General features: G+C 43.5%; 1 protein-coding gene across 2 annotated transcripts in view; it reads left to right on the forward strand.

The window, feature by feature from the left end:
- aopep (aminopeptidase O (putative)) overlaps positions 1-25,703 on the forward strand; it is a 75,830-nt gene that overhangs the window by 34,453 nt on the left and 15,674 nt on the right. The window contains exons 13-14 of one of the 2 annotated variants that reach the window (XM_070965126.1): positions 3,468-3,530; positions 4,808-4,894. In XM_070965126.1, coding sequence (XP_070821227.1) covers positions 3,468-3,530; positions 4,808-4,894 — 150 coding nt within the window. Of the gene's footprint in view, positions 1-3,467; positions 3,531-3,854; positions 4,006-4,807; positions 4,895-25,703 lie in introns of those variants that run through there. The other variant, XM_070965127.1, reaches the window with a different exon arrangement.

Raw genomic sequence — 25,703 nt, forward strand, 5'->3', positions numbered from 1 at the left:
GGTTAAGGTGTTGTGTTTGGATCCAGTTCAAAGCCATCAGCGATACATACAGTTAAATGTACGGGAGCTTTTCTGTGTTTTTGAGTGCACTCTAAGTGTTTGCTCTTAGATGAGGTGCAGTATAGCCTTGGTGTCAGTTTTCAACAGCTGTAAATAGCGGTGTAATGACGCTCTCATAATGAAAATTATGTCTCATATTAGAAATAAATAGCTGTAAGTATAGAAAGCCTACACTTTAAATGGTGTGTGACCGTTAGCCAGTGGGCATTTTGAAACTGTGAGACAGTGATGGCTTTCCTCGATAACAGCATAAACACACAACATATTTGCTAAACTTTTTTCAAGTCAGTTTCCCACCAGATATCATGATGCCATCTTTGTGATGAACTCAGGTCCGCTGTAAAGTATCACGGCTTAGTAAACACAGCGAGTTCTTGACAGAGATATTCATGCAGACCATTTTATTATCGTATTGTTGAGTCATTATCATCACTTCAGTTACCAAACTGATACTGAATCTTGACAAGGTGAGCAGAGCTGCTCTGCCTCTAATCGAGAAAGACCCTCGGTCAGAGATAGTAGGATGTCGAGGCCACGCTCACATACACACACACACACACACACACACACACACACACACACACACACACACACACACACACACACACACACACACACACACACACAATCAATCCACTTTAACAGCTTCTTCAATTCTCCCATCTCCATGGTAACTGATCTTAATTACCACTGTGTGTATGTGCATTTTTGTGTGTTTGTGCCTGTGTTGCTGTCTGGGAACCTTCACCTTGTAGATTATGTGTGTGATGATGTAACTGGAGCCTTTCAGGGGGCCTCTGAGGGTGGGAAGGACAGCGTGGAGGGACTGCTGTTTTCTCACACCTGATTGGGTGATGGCTGGAGTGTTCTTGCAGAAGCTTTTTTTATGCTTGATGTGCCAGTCACCAGCTAATAAGATCAGCCAGATCGATTGAAACCTTTTACAAATGCAAGTGCCTGTGTATTATGTACACTAGGCACAAACACAGTTTTAAGTCTCTCTCTCTCTCTCTCTCTCTCTCTCTCTCTCTCTCTCTCTCTCTCTCTCTCTCTCTCTCTCTCTCTCTCTCTCATCCTCCTACCCATCGCTCGACAATGTGCTTGAATTGGAGAAAGGCAGGAAATGGTTTGGCCTAATAATAAACAATGGCATTCACTGATCCCGGAGTAAAAGATGTGCAATGGGAAGGCCACTGCTGGCCTATTTTAGACCTCAGAGTTTAGATGAGTAAGCACTCCCTTTGGGATGATGTATCTAGGCTGAGATACTTTGTTTAAATAAAGACTACCCTTGATTCACAGCTTCAGAGCTTTCAGCCTGATACCATCTCCAGACTCCTATAACTTACATCAACATTTTATATGTTTTTTCTGCCTTGCTTATCAATAATTGCCCTTTTTTTGCAACCAACCTACCATAGACTGATATAATGTAGTTGTTTAGTTTATTAAGTCTGAGCAGCTTAAAAACAGCTAAATTGGCTAATATTCTTTTAGTGTATGTTTTATTTTTGCCTCAGCGTTCCACACATGCAGTACAGTTTTGATATCAATTCACTTTCCATCATTGTCCATACACAGTCTTGACATGTATCCAGTTTTAGTACAAGTAAAATAAAATCACACCAGGATGTAGGAGAAGGCAGCTATAAACTGCAGGGAGGATGAAAAACAAACAGGCAACGGGGGAAGGTATATATATATATATATATATATACTTTTTTAATATAGTGACATATAGTGGCTGACAGATGCAGCAATTCCAACATAAAATCAGGTCATAACATAAGGTCAAATTTTTGGTTTCATTTGGATATTTTTGATGAGATTATTTGATTCAAATATGGAATATTAGATATTTTTTATACAGAAGTTTATCAAGTATTGAGTAAAGGCAGCATTAAACATTGTTGAATGTGATGTGTTTGTCTCATTTATCTGATGAAACATTTTCTTACATTTTTTAAATTAAAAAATGTTTCTTCACTTAAAGCAGGGTATCAAAAAGGTATTGTTTTTGAATTTGTATTATTATTATCTGTCATCGTTTCTGGGATTAAAAGAGTCAAGTCAAGCAAAAAATAATTAAAATAAAAACACTCACCAAATTGTTGGAAAAAAAAAAAAACAAACTCTAACTTTTAAACTGATTGAGGGATGTGATTTGTTTGCTTCTCGTGCGTGTTTATGAGTGAGAGGTGCAACTTCTTAACTTTGACATGCGATCCGATATTGATTCACTAGAGAGACACAACACGGACGGGGGCGCGGGACGGAGAGAGAGTTTGAGGTAGACAAAAGCTTTGCTATTCAGGGAACAGTAGTGGGGATCTAGGCAGCAAAAGAGCTATGTGTGGTATCCTGTTACACAATGCTAATTTACTGCTTCAACACTCACTAGATTCTATACAGCCCACTCTAACACCTCCCTCTCTCTGTGCCTCTCTGTGTCTGCCTCTCTCTCCATCCTTGGCTTCTACACACACCTTTATGCTATTTCTGCTGGAGTACCTGCATAATACACAGAGAAGTACTCAGGCATGCAGTTAGTATTTAACTTTGTGTGTGGCTATGGTAACGCTCATAGCTCAATCGCTGTGCATGTGTGTGCTGGGACATATGTGGAGTGTGTATCCTAGACTGTATGAATATGATGTCCTTCCGCTGCGGTTCTCTTGTCTGTGTGTGATGTGACATTACAAACATCTTGTCTGTCTCCTTATTTTACCCCCCCCCCCCCCCCACACACACACACACACATACACACAACCCTTACCGTCATCGCTCTGATATGTGATTCACATCACTCGAGCAGTGGCTCTGCTGAAAGCCTTAATAAGGTTAGAGAGTAAGTGCTGTGTGTTTGTGCCTACTAGCTGCTCTCTGTGCGTGGGTGTGTGTTTGCATGTATGACTCTACTTGTGTGTGTGTGTGTGTGTGTGTGTGTGTGTGTGTGTGTGTGTGTGTGTGTGTGTGTGTGTGTGTGTGTGTGTGTGTGTGTGTGTGTGTGTGTGTGTGTGTAATGTTGGAGGAGTGGATGTGCAGAGGACTGAGGTGACTGTCCATCCTATAGTTGCTAGTTCTTGAGGTGATTTTTTTTCTTCTTCCTCCTCCTCCTCCTCCTCCTCCTCCTCCTCCTCCTCCACTCTTCGTCCTTTCTCTCATCCTCCGGAGTCAATTCGCGAGTTTCCGTCAGAGGAACAAGTGATCGCGCTCCCACCTCCTCCCTCTCCTCCCACCTCTCCGCTCTCCCTCCCCTTCCTGCTTTGCTCTCTCTCTCTCTCTCTCTCTCTCTCTCTCCCTCCCTCTCTCTCTCCCTCTCTCTCTCTCTGCCTCTGCAAAGCATTCCACTCTGTCCCGATCACTTGCCCCCGGCTCACTGCTTTCCCTTCTTCTCTGTCGTTCAGTGGCTGTATGAAAGGAGCGCCGTGTGGTCACAGGCGAGGCTGGTGGAAGAAGTCAAAGCAGAGGTAAGCACTCCTCTCTCCTTCTCTTCTCTCTTTTCCAGTCTCTTCTTCTGGTCTTCGGGGAGTGGCAGCACAGACTCTGGGGCAAGCTCTCACATTTGAAATATTGCACCTTAGACCGCTTGATATGATTGTCATCTGATTCTCATCACTCCCTTTTCTTCACTCAGTGTTTCTGCCACTGTTTCTTGGTACTGCTTCCTCTCTGTTTTTCTCTGCTCTGTCTCATTTACACGCTCTGTTTCACAATGTTTGATACCATCTCTTATCTCCACCTCTCTTGCACTCCATCTGCCTCTCTTTTTGCTCATTTGCTCCCTGCTTCAGTCTCTCCCTCTGTCTGTCTCTGAGTGAAGTGCGGCACACAGCGCTGTACATCTGTTGCGTGTCATTCTGTGCTGCCGATCAGATTTCCCATATCGCTCCTGTGTTGTTCTTAATTGCTTTGTCTGTCTTTTTCCAATTCTCGCATTCATCTGTCTGTGTAAATAAATCCGAATCTGACCTAAAGAGAATATTTGTCGGATATGTTAAAAATGCCTTAAAACACAAAGAATGCTTGAGTGATTTTTGCATCTTAGAAGTAACTTGTCCACTTTATGTGCTGTTTAATTGTTTGGAAACCTCACTTTTCTTTCAAAGTGTATTACGACTGTTTTTATTCTGAGACAAACTGAGGCGGAGGAGAGGAGATAGAGTTTGGCCTTGACAGTGATTGGCTGTTTAATGGAGATCTATGGTGGAGGGAGTTGCGGCGCTCCAGGCTCCGTCACAGCAACATACTTTCACTATTACTCTTTTGTCTCAGCTGGCCGTTTGTGTTGGTTATATATGGAGCACAAGTGAGCGCTGAAAGGTTGGAATTAATGCATGTGTGTAAGAGAGAGAGAAAGAAAGAGAAGGAGCTATAGACTGTTTTACATTCGTGAGACGACTTTGCACTCGGTTGGCATGCTAGTGGTTCTCTGAGAGTGCGTGTATGTATATGCCTGTGTGCCTTTCCACTTGAGAGATGAAAAGTGCGCCTTAAGTCTGCTTATATTTACTTTCTGCTATTGGATGTGACCACTCACTCTTTCTCTCACACCCTTTCCTTTCTCCCCTCTCCCTCTGTCATCATTACACCTCTCTGATTACTTCTCTGCTCTTTCTCGGTTTCTCCTTCACGCTGTCTCATCCCGTTCACTCAAAACAATGCCACTTTTTTGTCTGTCTCTACCTCTGCCCTCTCTTCTTTTTCCCGCCTTCACCACCTCACCCCCCCGTCCTCCCTCTTGCAGGTTGTAAAATGGATTCTCCTCAGTCAGAGTCATCAGGGGAAGGGCAGAAAGCGGAAGAGAATAGAGCCCAAGGTGAACTACAAAGAGGTAGGAGGCACTATACCGTATTAAGAGCTATAGCTACCTTCCCTCCGCTCAACTTCTAACTCTTGGAGGTGTCCTTTTTCTCTTGTGGAAACCTCTATGTTCCTATCTATATGGGACTTCTGCTCTCTTAAAGTGGCTGTGATTCTTGAGCTGAACAGTATATTCGTGTGTCTGACAACACAATTATCCGCAGTTCTGTTTATGTGTTGTGTCTGTGAGGCCAGACTGCCCTGTACTTGTTTAAGTCTGTGTTTATGTTGTGTCATCGTCCACGTATTTAACCTTTTAAGAGCTTGTATACATCACATATCCACCACTGTTTGTGTGTGTGTGTGCGTGTGTGTGGCCATGGCCAGTGCGTGTGTGTGGGATGGTGTTTGTGTTTGTCTGGAGGGGGTTGGAACCGTTCAGCCTCGACATTCTGGGTTTGAATCTGGCCTTGAACCTTTGTTGCATCCCTCTCTGTCTCCCAAGACTTTCAGTTCATACTGTTAACGACTAAATAGATTAAGATGTCAACTATTTGATAATCAGTTAATTGGTTTCAGTAATTTAAAAAAAAAAAAAAAAAAATCCAAATTCTCTCATTCCAGCTCCTTAAATGTATTTACTGGTTTCTCGTTCCTTTACGACTAATTATCTTTGGGTTGTGGACAAAGCAAGACATTTGAGGACTTCATCTTGGCCTTTGTGAAACATTGATTAATGTTTTTCATCATTTTCTGACTTTTTATAAGCCAAACAACTAATTGATTAATCGAGAAAATATGTTCCAGATTAATCGACAATGAAAATGATCGTTAGTTGCTGAATAACTTGCTCAAAATGCCATACAAAATATCCCAAAAAGATGGATTTGCCTCAGGGTGTAGTGTTAATTAGGGCTCTCTCGGGATGGCTAATTCCTTCCACCCACTAATTGACACACACACTTGCACACACGCCTGTACCATCAATGAACGCACACTGATCTATAAGCCACAGAGGGCCAGAAGTCATTAGCAAGACGAGAGCAGCTTTCATATATCACTCGTAATATGCTCAGGCTGTAGGAAACATTGGCAAAGCCTCCCATCTTTTTCTATGGTACATTTCATGGCATGAATAAGTTAGGTAAGTGCTCCTGGGTGTCTTTCAATGAAATTTTGGAAGGAAAAATAAACGCTCATTCAGTCACAAGAATATTGTTTATATCCAGTGACTTTTAAGGCTTTGAGTTTCCCTTCAACACTTCGTACCGCAGCTTTCAACAGATGTAATGTAAGCTTTATTCATAAGTAAAGATATACGTGTTTAAGCTGCAGCTGAAATCCAGAGTATTTCATAAAACCTTGTGTCTGAGCATGACTTCTGGATTAGATTACCTCCAATTCCTGTGTTGTAATTTGGAGCGCACAGTGAATGAAATGCCTGTATAGGGTCTGCGGCCAGTGCAGCCCCCTTCAACCACCTGATACCTACCGTCTGGCATATTTACAATGTACACACACACATACACACAAATGCACTTAATTCTAAGGGGCAGCAAAAAGGGCCTCTTCCTGTGGGGGGCAAAGGGTGCTGAAATCAGCCTCATGAAAGAATAGCCAATTACTGTCCACTTGGCCATACACAATAGCGAGAAAGAGGAGGGAGGGACGAATGGACGGATGGATGGAGCGAGGGAAAGGGGGGATGTCGGGGTGGGGGTGTGGGAGGTCAGCGTTTGAAGTTACACCATAAAAGCCATCCTGAAAGGAAACACGAAGTGGACCCTCCCCCCCTTTTCCATCCACCTCTCTTCCCCTGTGGCCCGGCCCTCGCCTCTCTCCTGCACTACGTCTCCCTCCCCTCCCTTTGTTTCTGTGTACAGAGAGTGCCCCATGGATGGACCAGGTGTATTTTATATTACTCCTTCATGTACTTCAAACGCCGAACAGCCCAATTTCTGCTCGGCCCCTCCTCTCTTCATCTACCTCTCTTCCCTCTCTCTTCCTTGCGCCTACTAGCCTGTTGTAAGACTATAAATCACTCAGTAGACCCAATCGGAAAAGGAGGAAAGGCGGTTAAGACACAGGAGACAGGAAGGTAGAAGGGGAAGAAAAAGTTGGGATGTATCAGAGATAAAGTTACAACTGGAGTATAGAGCAACGAGAGTGAAATATAAAAACAACACGAGACGCCACTGCAGGGCATTATCTATTCTCTGTGGTTGTCTTTTAGATCAATTCAAATTGGAATGGAAACATGTATTCAAGCCACAAAATTATGCACTTGGGTGGAAAAATATAAAGGGAAGGAAAGAGCAGAGGATTCTTCGGGAATGAGAATAAATAGGTGATGGAACGACTAAGAGAAAGAGATGAAGACAAGGTAGAAAAGTAGAGCAGAAGAGAAAAGAGAAACCCATAAGAGAGGATTTGAGGATTGAAGCGAGAGCGAGACTGGCTGTGGGTTAGAAGTTGATGATTATGAATTCCAGTAAGGTAATGAATCTGTTGCAGGCATTTGAGGAAATGAAGAGCAGAGTGGATATTTGCAGAGATGAGAGAAGCACACGAGAGATGAAATATCACAGGACTGGTCAGATGATGTAAGAGTGGTTAGCAAGAGACCAACAGAGAAGGCCAGGGAGGGAATTGAGAAGCTAGGACTTTTAGTGGGCAGGAATTGGGCTGAGGCAGGGTCCCATTTAGCACTAATGACATCATGGATGATTAGGGAATATACACACACTCAAAAACCTATAGATGCACTCAGTGGAGAGAGGCAGACACCCCCCACAGAGCAGCCCAAGAACTGGTCCATTTAATACGGCCAAAGTTTATTACCAACTTCCTCTTGTCTTTGTTTCTGTTACATTATTGATTCACGCGCATCTTAGTGCGTGTGTCTGACTGTTTTTGTGTGCAAGTGTAACTTGCGTGTGTGCGTGTGATGAGCGTGCGTGTGTCCAGTGTGTGTGGAGAGGTCTGCAGAGGGATATTAGTCACGCCCGCATGGTAATGGGCCTCATTTTGCTCTCATTTTCATCTGCGGTCTCCGTAATGAGAGGGTCCGTCTGCCCCTGCTGATCAGGACAGGAAACCCTGTAGGGGAAAAGAACTGAGAATAGCGCAAGACCTTGGCCAACTTTCCTGGGAACCACATGCTCCTCTGCTCTTTTAAGATGCCTGTAAGTTGTAATTGATCTGGGTTTTACATTGACCAACTGGTAAAATGCCTGTAAGATGATCAATAGCTATTACAACATACCTAAACCTTTGCTGAGACCTCAAAGTGCAGCTTTGCCAGACCGTATGTTCAGTACTCTCAGTTCATGGAACAATGGCCAGCAGAATGAGCTTAATGGCTGACAGATGCAGCAGTTCCAACATAACATTGTTTTAAGTCGTACACATGCATGGTTAAAATTGACATCGTGTTTTCGCCTGCTGATTTAAAGTTCTGGTGTTGGGCTAAATGACCTCCAATCCTCAGATTAGTGTAGTTCTATTTTACGTTTCTGCACTAGAATACAATATGTTTGATACAGTGTGACACACATCCTCGCACCTTTGGTGCAGATGTGATAAGGTCCTGTATATAGAAAGTGTTTACATAGCTCTTCCTCTGGATAAACAAATCCGGGAAATGGTGTAATCCTGAATTCTTGTCATTCCTGCAGAAATTGTTCTGCACCACGCTATTTTAAACTTTACAGTGCTCATCTCTCTGAATCACAGCCTGCACAATTTTTGGGTCCACCAAACTAATCACAGTTATTTTTATGGATATGAATCGCCAAAAACATGATTTATATTGTATTATTCCTTTGGAGATTGTTTGACTGGCACCTAATGTTATCAATCTTTGTAATATTAATTCTATAGGCCAAAACAGCAACATATGATTATAAACACACACTCAGAGTCTAATGTATCTCAGATCAGGGACATCATTCTGTGCACCACTGTAACTTCACAGATGCAGCAGGATAGGTGGACCATGAGTCAGCCTCCATCTCAGTCTCACTTTGTCACCTCATTTGCACCTACATGGCCATCTGCACCTTCTTGGTCGATGGTACAGGTTACTGTGAAAACATGTTCCACCAGGTTTGTGGCTGAGTAAATGTTGGAGGAACAGGCTGTCATCAGACTGCACAGAGTCATCTGTCAAATGTGATAGGGTTCAGTTTAAGTCAGATTTGTCAGGTCAGGAGGCAACTTTACAATATCTGATCTTTAAAAGTGAAAATAATAGGTTGCCTGACTAAGGCTGGTCAGTTTTATACATACTGGAGGTCAATTTTAAGTATTCAGAAATGACAACTTGGAGATTTTACAAAGGTTTAGTTCAGTTGTGAACAAAAAAGTTTGACTCAGTGTATATCTAGTGCTAAGTCAAAGTGGATTTTGACTCTGCATTTCTAAACTATGACCTGGATGACTGAGAATCTTCACATTGATCCTTACCTCAAGGTCCAGAGCTTCCAGCCACATGTCACGGTCTTCCTAGATGGATGAAAATTTCTCTATTATCGTGGAGATAGCTCATCACACAACCTAAGTATAGAAATTTTGTCACATGATAACATGTTTAAGGGATTCAGATTAGCTCTTTAACATCTTTGAGACTGACCCACATCGACCATTGTTTCCACGGTTAAGAATGAATACATACATCTTAATTTAACGTACTAAACCCTCTCAGTCAACTCAGTCTAATGGTTTCACTCTAGAGGAAACATTACCAATATGTTGGGTGTGGCTATCTTATTATTTTCCAGAGTATTTCTTAAAGCATTTTATGCCTTCATTTTAGCCAATAGTAGAGAGGCAGAAGGAAATAAGGGGAGAGGCAGATGTGGACAACGTGAAATAAAGGCCCCTGTCCAGACTGGATCAGGGAGGGTTTTAACTCTCCTGCTGTCAAGCTAAGGCCTCTGAGGTAAAATAACAAAGAGGAGGTTTGCCACAAGGACACAGATGCCAAGTTCTACTTTAGGACATAATGTAAACTCACAATGAAATTAACCAAGTTCGAGTGGTGACTGAAATCCCTTGTGTTGTGCTTAGGTGCGATGGTTTGACAGGGAGGTAGAAGTGGTAACTGGAGCCCCTGTGGGAGGGTATACAGCTGGGAGGGCATGATCAAAGAGACTCTTCAGTTGGGTGGGGTTTGCAGGTGGCATACACTACATTACTCTGCCATAATAGGTTTCTGTAAGTGGAGGATGGGATAACAAGGCAGGAGAGCAACGTGGAAATAGTTTCAGTCTGTGCTTATTTGTGAAACTTCAAAAAAAAAAAAAAACTGAATTTAATCCTGATCTGTGTTTTGCCAACATAAGTTGTAATAAATTGGTGACCCTGATAAGAAAGTATGAGTGGTAAATTATCCAACAGTCTTGTCTGCTTTCCTTTTGTGATCTACCCCCTCCTCTCTTTGTGTTTGTTTAGATTTTGACCAGTGCCCATGAAATAAAGCATTTCCCCTTAGTAATGGTGTTTTTATGACATCTGTGTTGTTGTTGTTTTCTTTGATGAGACGTCGCCACAAAGTGCAATCATCCGTATTTGGCAATTTGAACTTGACGAGGACACATCACACATCTGGTTTTCCTTCATCTCTGTTCCCTCATCTCCCGTGCACCGTCTCCTGGTTTATACTGCCGTCTCCCCTTCCTTCTCCCCTCCTCTTTCTCTCTTGCACTTTTTTCTTACTTGCTGTGTCTCTCTTGTTCTTTTTCTCTTTCGCTCTGTGATTTATTGGCAATGAATCAGGGATGAGGGAGTATGCCGGAGGAGAGATGGGAACATTCAGGGAAATGGCTGTTTCCGGCCAGACTTCATCACATCAGGATGGGAAATGGTCGGAAGAGTGTGTGTGTGTGTGTGTGTGTGTGTGTGTGTGTGTGTGTGTGTGTGTGTGTGTGTGTGTGTGTGTTTCTCCATTATCAGACCAACTGGGGATCAGCCGAGAGTCCACTACTGTGAGCCACAACCCTGTAATTGCCCTAAAATGAAAGCAAAACTCGAGCTTGAACTTATAGAGCTCATGCAAAAGAATCCATCCTGTTGCTTTAATTTAATATTTTAATTGCAATATTACGAGACTGTCACAGGTTTATGTGTACCCGTTGACTGGAAGCTGTGTTGTGTGAATCATCAAGCTCCTGATTAGGGACTTCCATAGCAGACTGGTTTCCAGTGAGAGGTCAAGCAAAGAGCGATGCATCTGTTTTCTCGGCTCATTTCAGCCTGTATTGTGAGATCCTTCTGGGCTGCTTATGATAGAGACTTATGTTAGAGACTGTGGTGTTCTTCACAAGAAATGTACAACCGTGACTCCAAAAGAATTGTGTTCACAAAGTGGTGAACCTCGCTCCACCCCTGCTTGTAAACAACTGAGCCTCTCCAGGATGCCCCTTTTACACCCAATCATGATACCATCACCTGTTACCAAAGAATCTGTTTACCTGTGGAATGTTCCAAACAGGTGTTTTTGGAGCATTCCACAACTTTCCAAGTCTTTTGTTGCTCCCGTCCCAACAACTAAGTCGTTCAGAGGAGGTGGAGATTGATATGTATGTTGCTCCACTCAGTCTGCTGTCACTATGAACCAGAATTGATCACACAAGCATTGTTAACAGCAATAAATTGCTGCAAAATCAATAAATTTGCTCACAGGGGCTGAGGTAAATCTGAACAAATGTTTTATATCAAGTTCAACTTTGGGAAACTTCTACAGCTGAATTTACGCTCTTGACCCACAGCAAACCATGTTAACAGTGCAGACCTTTGAGGGAGCAGAGAGCCCAAAATGGAGGAAGCTTTTGTAGCTTATTAGCTGTGTTGCACTGTTTTATTTAACCTCCTTTGTTGGAGTGTAAACTGCTACACAAAAGAGGAATGGTTTGCAGACAGGATCTAATTATGTCTTTGAAAAAACTGTATGAACTCATTGTCCCATTAGCGACCAAGCTTGCGACTAGTTTAGAGAGCTTTTATCCCCTCGTTATTGAATGAAATGGTGTCCAATCCTGAGAATGCAATGCCTGGAGACAGTAAATGTGTGCAAAGAAAACAGAAAGAGGCTTTTGTGACTGAATTGCGCTAGGTTTGGCTAGCTAGTGTGATAGCAGCTAGCTGGTCAGCAACAATGATGACTGAATACTGATGAATTTCGCTGTACCACTTTGTGACTGGACCTTAATAAGTAGCCAAAATGAAACGATGAATGGACAGATATAGATAAAAAGATGAAGGGACAGATGACTGGATTTTACTCTGCCGGATGTTAACAATCGGACCCAAGCTTGAGCTCGCTGTGAAGAGGTGAAAGGTGGACAAGAGCAAGACAGCAGAGAGTCATACTCTCATCTAGTTTCTGCATGACGGTGACACTAATAGACGGACTAACAGTACGGACTCAAAAAGCACATGCACATACTGCAGTGTAGCTGCAGGAGAATGGACTACTACGTTCCTTTGAGTACACTAGATGAAAGGTCTCTCAGAGCTGAACTTGTGAGCTCGGACAGACAGTTGGAGATGGTGAAAGAGCAAGAGAGAATCAGAGGAGAGAGGGTGAGTCCAGGACATCTGAAGAGACAACAGCACTGGAGTAAAACGACAGATCAATAAAAGTATCTCACTGGCTTTGTCTTTTTCCGCCGTGACTTTTGTGAAATGTGCTGACCAGGAGGAACGGATTGTGTGGGAATCAAGGGATCAGTGTGGTAAACAACCTCTGTTTGATTCACCCCTCTGTCACACTGACTTCACATCAATACGCTGTTGATCCAACATTACCTGCCAATAAAACTTCAGTTCAGTCCACTGTTTGAATACATGTTTGCACCTGTACCTTTTTGTTTTGTGACAAAACTGATGCAGTAAACCATAAATCTACACATTACTTCGACAGCATATACACATGCCCACATGCTTTAATGCACTGGTAGCTGGTAATGCGTCCACTATGTATGACTCCAGAGTTTTAACTTGTTAAGCACATGCATCACACATTGCCGCATAAGCTGACTGAAAATAAGATCTGCACGATGTCTGTAAGAGTGTACATGACAGACAAAACTGTCTTTTTGTTTGACTGGTAGGTCATTATGCCGTAGTTCTGTCAGGCCCATTACAAAATCCTAGAAATAATAGAAAATCAGGCCGTTTTATGCTCAATTACTCCAGTTTTAATGCATCCAGAGTTTCTGACATCTGTGCTGATGGGGAGCGAAAACTGTTTTCCTTTCTGATAGGTAGTAAAAAGCTCGAGAAAAAGAAAGAGCTTGAAGAAAATTAAAATTTATCAGCGGTGCCAAGTGTTAGAGATGGCAAGATTTATGCGTGGAGATGGGAGGAGAGGAGAGAGAGGAGATGGCTCCATTTGTGTTGTGTTAATGAGGGAGAGCAAGACTGAAAGAAAGGGAGAGGGAGAGAGCGCCAGCGTGTATTTGTCTCATTTATCACTCAGCAGCAGTTCTGTTTTCGGGGTCATTTGAAGCTCACAGCCTGTCTCATCTCGTCCGGGGACTCCCTGCAGTCTGTGTGCGCGCATGTGTGTATGTTATGTGTATATGTATACATGTTTTTGAATGGAGGAGTATACAGTAAAGGGGGAGAGTGTAAAGAGATCATTCCAGACCAGTCAGGGTTGACGAAACCGACAAACCATTTTGTAGCAAGCATAGCTGCTCAGAAATACCACTTAGGGCTTCATGCCTCGCTAAGGAATGCATGCATTGCAAGCTCACATGCACACACACACGTGAAGATGTGCACACACGCAAAAGGTGAAGCAGTGAGTTGTGGTGGTTAGTTCCAGGGGTAGAGTGAGGGGTAGTTACACCGAGCAAGAGTAGCTTCAACAGGCTTTTCACTGAAATGATCCAAAAGAACACACACCCTTACACACAGACACCCCCAACCCAACTTACACACACACGCACACACACACACACACACACACACACACACACACACACACACACACACACACACACACATGCATTCTGAATCCCAGAAGCATTTGAGTGTCATTCAAGTGCAGCTGTGTTTGTCTTTCCAGCACACATGGAAAACACATCAGGGACACAGAGAGAGAGAACACAGCCTGCTGAATATGGCTGCCACAATACGTACAAAACAAGCACTTTGTCACTCACACAAATACACATTGTTCATTTTGGACTCAATTCAAACACAAATTTAGACATTTCGTATAATGCAGTGCTATAAAAACACACTGTAGCGTGGAGGTCGTGGTGTTAAACCCAGTGACGTTTAGCCAGATATTTAGTGTAGGGTCATGTTCAATATTGGGCTGGGCTGGAAAATGGAGCTGGCTTTTTAGTGGTGGGAAATGAATCAGTGCTTTTCACATAAAACCTGATTTAGGCGTCACCTCATTGCTTTCCTAGGTACAGTACGTAATGTTATGTTTGTGTGTCTATGTGTGCACTTACGAATGCGGTGTGCTGAGTTCTAAAACATCTGTCTTTCCCGGTAATGACTCGGGAGCCGACAGCACTCTCAGACAGCCCTGACGCAATTAGCCTTGTCAAAAACACACACACACACACACACACACACACAGACGCACACACTTGCATGCACGCAAAGTAATATCAGCTGTATGCTACTAGGCCCACAGACGCTGAAGATTATAGAAATCCCTGCACATGAAACCAATAACTAAGTGTCTAAGATATCTGATGGTGTGTTTGGGGGGAGCTTGTCTTCACAGAGGTCGTCTGGCTCGCGATGCCCTTTCCCCATTTGTTGAGGTCACAGTCATGTTTATGCTATATGATCAGTTTTTGTCCCACAGGCACCATTCTCTTCGCTGTAAAATATGCTACTATTGAGTCTATCTGAAAATCCTGAGGAGCGGAGACAAATTGATGGTCTAACCATTATTTTAATGAAGTGGCTTGTTGTCAAGAACCCAAATGCACAAATAATTCTAGACTGATTCCACATGGATGAAAAATATATTTCAAACTAGTTATTTTCTGAAATATGTGTTTATAAGACTGAAATCTCCAGCAGAGCAACTAACAATCTGATTTCGCGATAAATCTTTTGGTCCAGAAAGTCAGAAAACATTGAAAAATGCCCGTCAGGAGTTTCTAAATCCCAATGTGATCTAGTTTTGGCCAACAAACAGCCAGAAGTCCAAATAGATCAGATAGAAATCAGTTTACTATCAAATAAGTTGAAGAAAAGCAGGAACTATTCACAACTGAGGTGTTCAAACAGGGTAATACTGTAGTTGTGAATTAATTTTCATTTGACTGTACTGATCCATAAATTGACTATTCTGACCTCATTTACACCTGGTACTAAAATGCGACCTGTATCCGAAAATGTTATCCAGATGATAAATGATCCGATCTTGCTTCTGTATTTACACCTGGTATTTTTTACTGCGTTCTCGTTACCCTCATTGAGATCCGATCTCTGTCCTCCAGAGCCAAATCTGCGTGTCATTAAGTAGGGGTGGTGGCAAATCAGCCCCAGACTCTCTTAAAAACATCAATTTGTGAGTTGGCCAGTTCGCAGACACTTTGTAAACTCTGTCAAACGCTGTGTGTGACCAATTCTTAATAATTTCTTGTTCCTCTTGCAAATTTGGCAAAGGCAATGCATTGTTATTCTTTTCTTTGTCTAAAAAATATTGTGTCAGTTTGTCCCAGTGTGTTGCAGCGCCACCATGAAGGCTACTCTGTGACTAGATAAATGATATGCCTTGTTAACAGCAGATCAGCAGCACAGATAAGTGCAACGCAGTTATTTCTTACTGTATGCCATTCATTTACCACCTGTATTGCTTTCATCTTTCACCCAGCTCTGTTGAATAATGCATCCTTCTCTTTCATGGCACCAAACAGGCACATAATTAGAGGTGTGTCTCTTTCAGCATTCTCACTTGCTTGTTATCTAATTTTAAGCAACAACTATGTTTTATGTTAGCTAAAATCTGTATCTGTTTCATTGTGTAGCAATGCCAGCACAGTGTACGGATTGCATTTACGCCGGCCTACGATCTGAGCACAATGCAATCCAGACTACCTCCAGATGTGGTCAGACAGATGCAATCACACTGTGATTTACACCTTGTACTAACATGCATTTTTCCTTATCCGGATAACGTGTCTGGGTACAGATCACATTTTAATAACAGGTCTAAATGGGGTCTTTGTTTCAGCACAAGAAACATCTTATGACCTAAAATTGCAGAGGCTTTAATGAAGGCGACAGCTTCGGCTCTGCGCTCCCCTGTCTGGGATATCATGTGTTGCTAAGCTAGATGTGGTCTTATTGCAGCAAAAAGACAGAAGGATTGTGTTCCGGTGGTTTTAATGCAAACAACAAGTTTTGAATTTCTTTCCATCTGTTTTTCCTGCTGGTGTCTCTCTATGATGCCTACTCCATCTCTCTCCTGTTTCTGTGGTGTCTTCTGTCATTCTATAATATCTACCTCTTTTTGTTCTTCCTATGTGTGCGTGTGTGTCATTGTGGAGGTGCATGACTCCACAGCTGTGTGTGCGTGTCTGTCTGTGCAACAGATATCTGGGCTTAGTCCATCCCACATACCTCTGTCAGCTCAGACTTAAACCCAGCCAGCCTGGAGTTCACACAGGAGACAATGCACACGCACGCACACACACACACACACACACACACACACACACACACACACACACACACACACACACACACACACACACACACACACACACACACAAAGCCCAACAAACAAATAAACACATTAACACAGCTCACACAAATGCAGACAGACACACTCAGAGCCTCTTCCTGAACGTGACCTTTCTGTTTGATGGCTTGGGCTATATTAGCCTCTCTCTGCTCTTGTCTCTCGCTGCCACTCCTTCTTCGTGTCTGACTCCTGTCTCCCATCTTTTGTCCTCCCACTCTGGCTCTCCACCTCTCTTTCTCAGTGTATCTTTCAACAGCGGCAGATGCTATCGCGCCACACTAGAGGTCATCTCCCGTGCATGTTTGTGTTTTACCCTCATTTTTATTGTCATCCAGCTAAACCCGGCGTGAATGAGCGAATCCTTGTTGCCTGTGTGTTTGCATAGTTATGTGTGTGTGTACATGTGTGCTTGTGTGTTGATGTTCAAAAGCTTAACCACTATGAAATTGAATGGTAAAATTGGCAACTATAAATTGAGCATACAAGAGTTTTTTGACACGTCAGTGTGTGCGTGCATGCGTGCGTGCATGCGCGCCTGTGTGTCTGTGCCCTATTAACCCCAGGACTTATTATAATCAAGAGCAGCACACACCACCATAATATTTATCCTCAACCCCTCGATGGAAACTGAACAGCTCACTCTTACTTCTTCAGAGGCAGACCGTTAAATTAGCAGAAATATTTTGACAAAAATCGCCCCCTCTCAAAAAAAATAAATAGAAACAATTGCTGATGGCCGATTTATTGGTTCAATTGGTGGCCTACCGTAGCAACACTGTTGCCCCCCCACCCACCCCAGAGGGATAATATTTAACCACGACCCTGCTCTCACCCTCTTAGGATCAGGCCAGAACAAATGACATGAGGAAATTAAACCTGGGTGCTCTGCTATTTTCAGCCTTAGTCACATTTCAACTTCCGTGCCTTATGTGCTCAGAGAGTGGGCAGATATCTGTGAGATAACTGAATGTACCATGTTAGTGTTGAACATGGATTGAGACGTCAGTATTCCCCTAACGATGTTGCCAGGAGGAAAATCCATCAAAGCACAATACAGGCTCAAAACTGAAATCCTCCTGTGAAGTATGAAAGAGCAATAACACCAACAAGAATGGATACCTTCTTAAATGGGTAACCTGGTGATATTTCATATTTTTGTTATTTTCCAAGAGAAACCCAAAACCAAGCATGCATTTCTCTCTATTTTCAGACTTCCACAGCTAGCCTGTGGCTCACAGTCTAAAGCCCATTTGGTCTTTTTTTAAAACACAAGTATTTAAAAACAGGATCTGAGTATATACTTCAATTTATAAAAAAGGGTCGGTAATTTCCTAAAGCCCTATTTTTATTTCCTGCTCTACTGAGTATTTACAACAACAGGATGTGGAATCAACTCAAAATAAACTGCACTGCCCGTGTTCATCATCATAAAATAATGTGTCAGCCAGTGCAACAGTGTGGCTGACTGATGTGTTTTTAATAGTTTTTGGACAACAGTGAAGGTCTGTGGGGTTTGGATACACAGACAGCACCTGTTAGTAGGATCAATTCATTGATTTTCTCATGGAATTTGTTGATAAAAAGAAAAATATAGAACTTATCCTTTACAAAGACCTTCAGAGAAGTGTGTCTGTCTACATCAGTTTGTCCATTTTCACACACACACACACACACACACACACACACACACACACACACACACACACACACAAAATCCAGTGTGCCTCTTTTCTCCACCATCCCTTTCTCCTCACCTCTCTCTTTGTCCGAGCTGACGTCCAGCTGTTTGGATGTGTCACTGTAGTACAAATGCTACAGATTTTGTTCTCTCGCACACACACAAACAGCAGTCCTTTTGTTCCAGCTCTGTTTCAAAGGCCTCTCTCTTTGAAAAGCATATGGGTGGTGCAGGGGCAAAGCACTCGCTGAGACCTGGTTTCAACCCCCGGCAGTGACTCCTACTGGTTGGTAGGGGAAGCTGCACAGAGGGTAGTTTGAGGGGGCTTGTTGTATCCTTCTGGTGACGGTGGCAGGTGAAAAAGACACTCCTGGTGGTACAATGAGGAGGAGGGCCATGTCTGTCTCTACTGTCCCAGAACAACAGAAGCACAAGAAGAGGCAAGTACTGTCCTACAGGGGATGTGTGCTTTCCAAAATTGTGAAGAAATGGGTGAAAAGATAAAAAGGAGGCCTATCTGAAATGTGCATGTGATTGAGGAGTTGTTTGTGTCTCCATCGGGACTGGAACAACGGATTGTGGGAGGAGGAGGAATGGTAAGAGGGAGGCGAGGGAGGCACCCATTGGAGACAGTTAGATTTGTGGCTTGCGTCAAACCAGAGTGCCAGAGATTAATTAAACTTCTCCAGTTTTTGGAGGTGTGTGAATGAGTCAGAGTGGTGGTGAGCAGGAGAGAAAACATGTTAATTGCCTTCATGATCAATGCCAAATTGCAGGAACGTTGAATTTTACACAACAAACGCCCCACCTTCTGCGGCTGCACAGAGAAAGAGTTGACAGTGAAGAAAAGCCATCCCATGAGCTGAAAAGACATGCCTCATGCACGCTGAAAGTGCGTGCACGTGTGCTTGCATGCACTCTTTGTGTAGGTGTGTGTGTGTGTGTGCCTGGCTGATTCCCCTTCAGAGAAAGTAGTCACTCCCCACCGCCGGGCCCACTGTGTGTGCTTTTTCAGCTTAACCCCTGACTCGCAACCCCGCTGTGACCCCACACCGCTGTGAGACTGTGAACTTGAAGGCCAGGAAGGAAGATGGGGGGTGAAAAGAGCAGCTACCAGGGGCTGCACATCCTAACAACCAGCAGCTGATCGAACACACACTCAAAAACACGCATTCACACAAACACGGGTGTAGACTGGGTTAAATACTGGAGAACTGGGGAGAAGTACACATTATGCCTGGTGCGCACTCAAAAATGTATCCAGCACACAGCATAAATGAGGCACATAGACTTGTTTGTTTTCCGAATGGGCTCTGTTGATTGGCAAAGTATTGTACGTGCTGTGAATATTTGTTTCCCATTATACTCGTATTCGTGCTGGTGAACATCCCTGACAGTCTGCCTGTTGTCAGCGCATGTCCTTGTGTCAGAAGACGCATTGATGAGACAATCGATCCCGAAAGTCACTGTGAATGCAAGGTCAAAAGCTTTGTCTCCTTCTCCTTTTGCTCTTTTTCTCTTGTGCCACTGCTTGTCCCTGAAAGCCCTCGGTATGTTTTGCTTCCTGATTAGGTTCAGGACTGATTGCAACAGCCAGATCCACACACAAACACAGGCGAATGTACACCCTCGTCCCGCTCTCTGTAGATGTTGTGGTCGTTAATTAGAGCCGTTTCCGAAGCGCAAAAACAAAGAATGAATGCCGTTAATGATTAGATTGCAGATAGACGCTCGTAGCTGTAGGTCATTGCCGAGGTCATCGGTCTGTGCCCGGCGCTATCTGTGAGATCATGCAGGTGTGACATCATTTGAGGAGATGATAGCACAGAAGACAGCTCCATTTCATAAGTTGAAAGGGTAACATGTGACTCACAGATAACCTTTCAGCGTCAGTGTGTGTGTGTGTGTGTGTGTGTGTGTGTATTTGTGTGTCTGCTCCAGCCCATTACCCGAAATTGGTTTACAAAACCTATGATGTCAGCAGGCCTTTTTTATAATGTCTTTTTAGACCTTGTGAAGGCACGGGATTGCAGTATCATATCCCCACAGTGTATGAATTTATTTTTCTTTGGCTACTTATCATATTTATAGGTTTTATATTTATAGGGTCCCCTCATCACTGCTGTGCTTTCTACTAAAGTCTCCCACATGCTGCTGCAAGCAGAGACTCCTGCTACTGTGTGAGCCGCTACCATGTGACCATATATGTGTTAATTAAATAACCTGCACTTACATTTCACTCATTAGGTTAGAAATGCTTAATACTTTTAGGAGTGGTAGAGATGATGCAGGGATTTCAGTGAACCCAGACACTGATCAACATTTGATATTCCCAAGATCGTAACAGTTTCTTTACATCAGTTGATGTTCAGTTTTTTGCCTCTTCGCTTGCTTTTTTATTCCTGACCATCTGCCCCATTTTGTTGCGCATTTCAATTCTGTGCAGCTGTATAGAGCAGTTACAGGCTAATTAAAAGTGTAAGTATTTGTGATGCTATTTATGCTGTCATGGCTGTTGAGAGAATCTTAACAGCTGCTTGGTGTACCGTTTCTCCTCAGCACCCGAGCTTGCTGCTGCAGTTCGAGCAGATGAATGATTGGGCCCTTAAATCAAGTGTAAAATAAAGACGGACGGAGAGAGATAAAGGATGCGAGGAGGGGCTTATAATTGGAGGAGCCAGACGCACAGTTTGGTCCAGTAAAAAGGAGTTGGTATGGAGACGGGGAGCAGACAGTCACAGAGACAGAGGGAGAGAGAAAGGGAGGGATTTGAGGGGAAGAATGAGTGAAACCTTAGTACCTGAGGCGTGGGCTGAGGCCTTTAGCTGCTGGTGCCAGAATGTGTTTTTACGAGCTTGCGGTCAGACGGAAATAAAAGGCAACCGAGCGGCTGAATGGCATCACACACACATACATGCGTGCACACACACGATTCAATGGCCTCTCACAGTTTGGTTTTATAATGTCACAGTTATTCAGTGTCTCCAACCACCATAATGCAGTGTGACTGAACAAGCAGCACACTCTCCACAGTGGTACGGAGGCAAGGAGTGAGAGACGGAAGAGAGGGGAGGTAAGGGAGGTTAAGAAACCATTAGCAACACCTCTGTATTCCTTTCAACTGTGCCAAGGGCTTAGAAAGAGGTTCCCTTATGTTCTTGGAGTCATTATACAGATTTTATGGTCAATCTTTGACATTTTCTTTTTTCACAAAATTCCTCTGGTGCCATTTTTGACTCGCTTCCTCTGTCTGTTATGTCCTTTTTATCTTCTGCACATTTTTTTTTTCCATTTCCCTTTTTACATCTTACTGCCAATAAATAACGACTGACTTTTCAGATTATCATTACAAGCAACCCAAACAGTCCAGTGAGAAGAGCGCTAAAAAAGACGAGCAGTTTATTTTTGTCCAAGCAGAAATGTGGGAGAGTGATGATTCAGTTAGCAGAGGTTATCTGAGGTTACTCTTGTAGAGGTGTGATGGTAAATGGTGAGTGACCTCTTATTGTAGCAAGAGACTAACAAGGGATGTGGATCATGACCCTCTTTCGCACAGAGGATGAGCAGAATGTGAGGGGCAGATAGAGAAAACAGAAATATTTTTGCGTCAGTCCCATCAATGCATAAAGGCTCCTGGAAAAGGACACAGGCTCGCGCTCCTATGTACCGTACAGAACGCAGAGTGGTACTCAGCGCCGTTGCCATGGAAATACTGAACAAGTGATGGATTAATGGAAAGGGACAGAAAAAGATTTAAGATTTGCAGGGTTTTTTTTTTAATTTGGACAGCCCTTTTTCATCTTTCGCACTATCTGGGAGAAGGAAGTGCACTGGAGTCAACGGAGAGTCAGAGATTTATCAGAAACAATTTATTTGCAACTCTTAACTCATCGTTTATTGCAGCTCGATCTGTGTCGAGGGCAGAAATATCACAATAAAGCCTCTGTTGATGCTGCAAGTGTGTGTGTACACCTTCTGTACAAAAGGCTAAAGAGCTTCAATTCATTTTGTGCTGCACGAACATGTTATGCAGCAGCAGTAGCATGACTAATGTTGCTTAGTCCCATACACCCACACACACACACACACACATACACACACATACACATACACATACACACATGCTCTCACGAAAAAATGTAGCTGCTTCCTTTTGACGCTTTCTCTCTATTACCATTAATGCTTATTTTTTTCAACTCTCATGCACAGCACCACACACACACACACACACACACACACACACACACACACACACACACACACACACACACACACACACACACACACACAAGCTATATGTGCCTTTTCATGCATTTATAGGCTGTGGTGGACATCGTATCCGGTGTTTACCATAGCTGTTTGTCTCATTGAGCTCTCAGTCACTGTTGCAAACAGTCTGTATTTGTGCATGTGTACACTCATATGTGTGTGAGCGTCATTGTTCTGTAGAGGTTTAGAGGTCAGTGTGTGAAGGGGACATTTCAGAGGCATATTTCCCAGAGGTCCCTGCAAGGCTCAACTCAATATAGAGTGGGCGCAACGGACCCGTGTCAGCGGTTTGTATGGAAGTGAAGTGTGTGTGTTGGTGTGTGCATTGTTTTATATAGAATGTCCAGGAGTGAGATTCGGTGTGTGTGTGTGTGTGTGTGTGTGTGTGTGTGTGTGTGTGTGTGTGTGTGTGTGTGTGTGTGTGTGTGTGTGTGTGTGTGTGTGTGTGTGTGTGTGACTAAGAGAGAGAGAGAGAGAGAGAGAGAATTCTGTCTTTTTCACCATTAGCATTCCTCAGCTTTGACGGACAGTATGGGAATGAAATACCCCTTTCATGTGACCAATTTCTGTGTGTGTGTGCGTGTGCATGTGTGTGTGTGAGGGGATCTTTTCACATGAATCGTTGACATAGAGAGGGTTGCATTTTCCCCCTTCAGTGGTAAAGTGCTTTCAGCACTGTACTATTAAGGGCTATTGTTAGAGTTATCCATGACCTGGTCATGACATGGGGCTGTGTGTGTGTGTGTGTAAGTGTGTGTGCCATTCTTCAGGCTCTACCCATTAATAAGGGAGTACTCAGCCATGGAGTTCACCTTTTCCCCTACAATTGCTCTCTCTCTCCCTCTGTCACCCACACATGCACACACACACACACACACACAACTGTACCCAAGCTACCCTGAGACACATTTACAGTCACCAGTCTGAAGTTACATTTTCCTAAAAGTGGAGCCTTAAAGCAGCTGTCGAACACTTCATAAATGACATTAAACCTCTAGTAAGATTTTCACATGCTGTGCAGTCACATTACATTGAGCTGTTTGGAAGATGCTTCTGTCTACAAGTGTACAAATGAGGTAGAATCCAGGGCGCAGTACATAGAGGAGACACCATCGTGAGTAAGAGCCTCAACACAGTTCAAAATTCCCCCCGACACGAGTGCCACAAGGTTGCAGGTGCACACAGCAAGGATTGAATGTGTAGAAAATGATACGGAGCAAGTTGAGTGAGTAGGTGCTCTCTGCTCTCCGAAGAGGTAGAAAGAAATATTTGAAGACAGCGTTTTAGTCGTTTTGCTTGTACTGGCAGAATCTGTCTTTGCTGCACAGGATTCAAATTGCGTTCCTGAGCACAAAGAATTCATGGGAAACAATTCATGCATGTGATGAAGTGAAAAGTATAAAGTTACATAAAGCAAAAATTCCCAAATAAAGTACACGCTGTACTTGAGTAAATGTTCTTGGTTTTTGTAGAGATAGATGAGAGGTAGATGGCGTGTAGTTGCTGTTGATGTCGGTGGCTTCACCACGGAGATGTTACATGGGATGAGGCAGACGGTCCTGTTTCTGTCAGACAATATGTGTACAGTGTGTGTGTGTGTGTGTGTGTGTGTGTGTGTGTGTGTGTGTGTGTGTGTGTTGGGATAATAATAACAATATAAATCGGTTAGTAATGTATCATCATTGACCAGGAATTTGTTTTTGGAGACACTGGTGCAGACATATCGATTACCACCATAGCAACATAAGTACATACAGGCACAACAGGACCTCACAGTCAGCACGGTGGGATCTGTGTGTGTGTGTGTGTGTGTGTGTGTGTGTGTGTGTGTGTGTGTGTGTGTGTGTGTGTGTGTGTGTGTGTGTGTGTGTGTGTGTGTGTGTGTGTGAGTGAGAGAGAGAGAGAGAGAGAGAGAGACAGAGAGAGAGAGAGAGAGAGAGCAGCATTTTATTGCTGTGGACTCCTCACTTTTCAAAGGGTGGGAGAGTAAGAAGGATCATGGGTGGGCCCCAAAGAGACCCTTTAGAGATGGAGACGCCACTTCAGAAAACACTCAGCCTTCACAAAATGGAGGGAGGACAGAGAGAGAGAGAGGGGAGACTGGATATCAGATTTTCCACAGAGTTAGATGATCACCAGTGTGTGTGTGTGTGTGTGTGTGTGTGTGTGTGTGTGTGTGTGTGTGTGTGTGTGTGTGTGTGTGTGTGTGTGTGTGTGTGTGTGTGTGTGTGTGTGTGTGTGTGTGTGTGTGTGTGTGTGTGTGTGTGTGTAGCAGTGGTGGTAATAGTGTTTGATTTGACCATTTGCCATCAAGAGTCTGGGTGTTATTCCCTCAGCTCCAACAGCTACACGCTGAAATACTTCCTGGTTTTAGGTCAGGTATTTCCCAGCAGCGCTAAGGAGGTTGTTTACTGATGACGGCTTGAAATGGATCGGATCTTTACAAAATAAGTGCCGCGCAAATGCAGCTATTTACTCTGCTCCTCGCTGGATGTGTTTACCTGAATAAAAGAGTTTTGTCTGTCTGTTCTTGTCTGTCTGCCTCCTTCTCCGTCACTTTCTTTTTTCCCCTCGCTCTCTCTTGTGCTCTGCTTCGCTCAGTCACACACACACTCTTCATACCTATTTTCACATCAGCCTCAGCGGGGCCTTCTGCCATTAATTGCGTCCCAGACTGGGAGCAGAGAGAAAGTGTGGATGGGAGTGCTGGGTGTATGCACAGGAGAGGCAGGCAAGGCTGGGCACAGCTTTCTCCAGAGGAAGAAGTCGCTCTCTCATATCGCTGCCCACATCCATCCCCAGGATGATCGTCTAAATTCACCACTGAGTTTCCAGCGTCCCTGAAGACGTTCGTCATTAGAATAAAATGGCTTGTTTCCTTTAGGTTTACCTCAGGATAACACAAACGCACTATTAAGAAGCAACAGTATGGCATCCTGAAAAGCTTTCTTCTTTTCTCGCCGTTAAAGCTCTGTCATCTCTGCAATCAGGGATTTCAGAGCCGTCTTACAACCTACAAAGAATGCATGTTCTGAGAAATGTCTTTTTTTGGCAGCGTGTGTCCCTGAATGGCGCTGCTCTCTTTGTTTCTCCACAATAGGACAGTATCAAAAAAGACAACTTCATTGCTTTGTGTCTCTTCTCTCTCTGTCCTTGATTCAA

This window comes from Chaetodon trifascialis, chromosome 6 (assembly GCF_039877785.1).
Source record: "Chaetodon trifascialis isolate fChaTrf1 chromosome 6, fChaTrf1.hap1, whole genome shotgun sequence".
NCBI lineage: Eukaryota > Metazoa > Chordata > Actinopteri > Chaetodontiformes > Chaetodontidae > Chaetodon > Chaetodon trifascialis.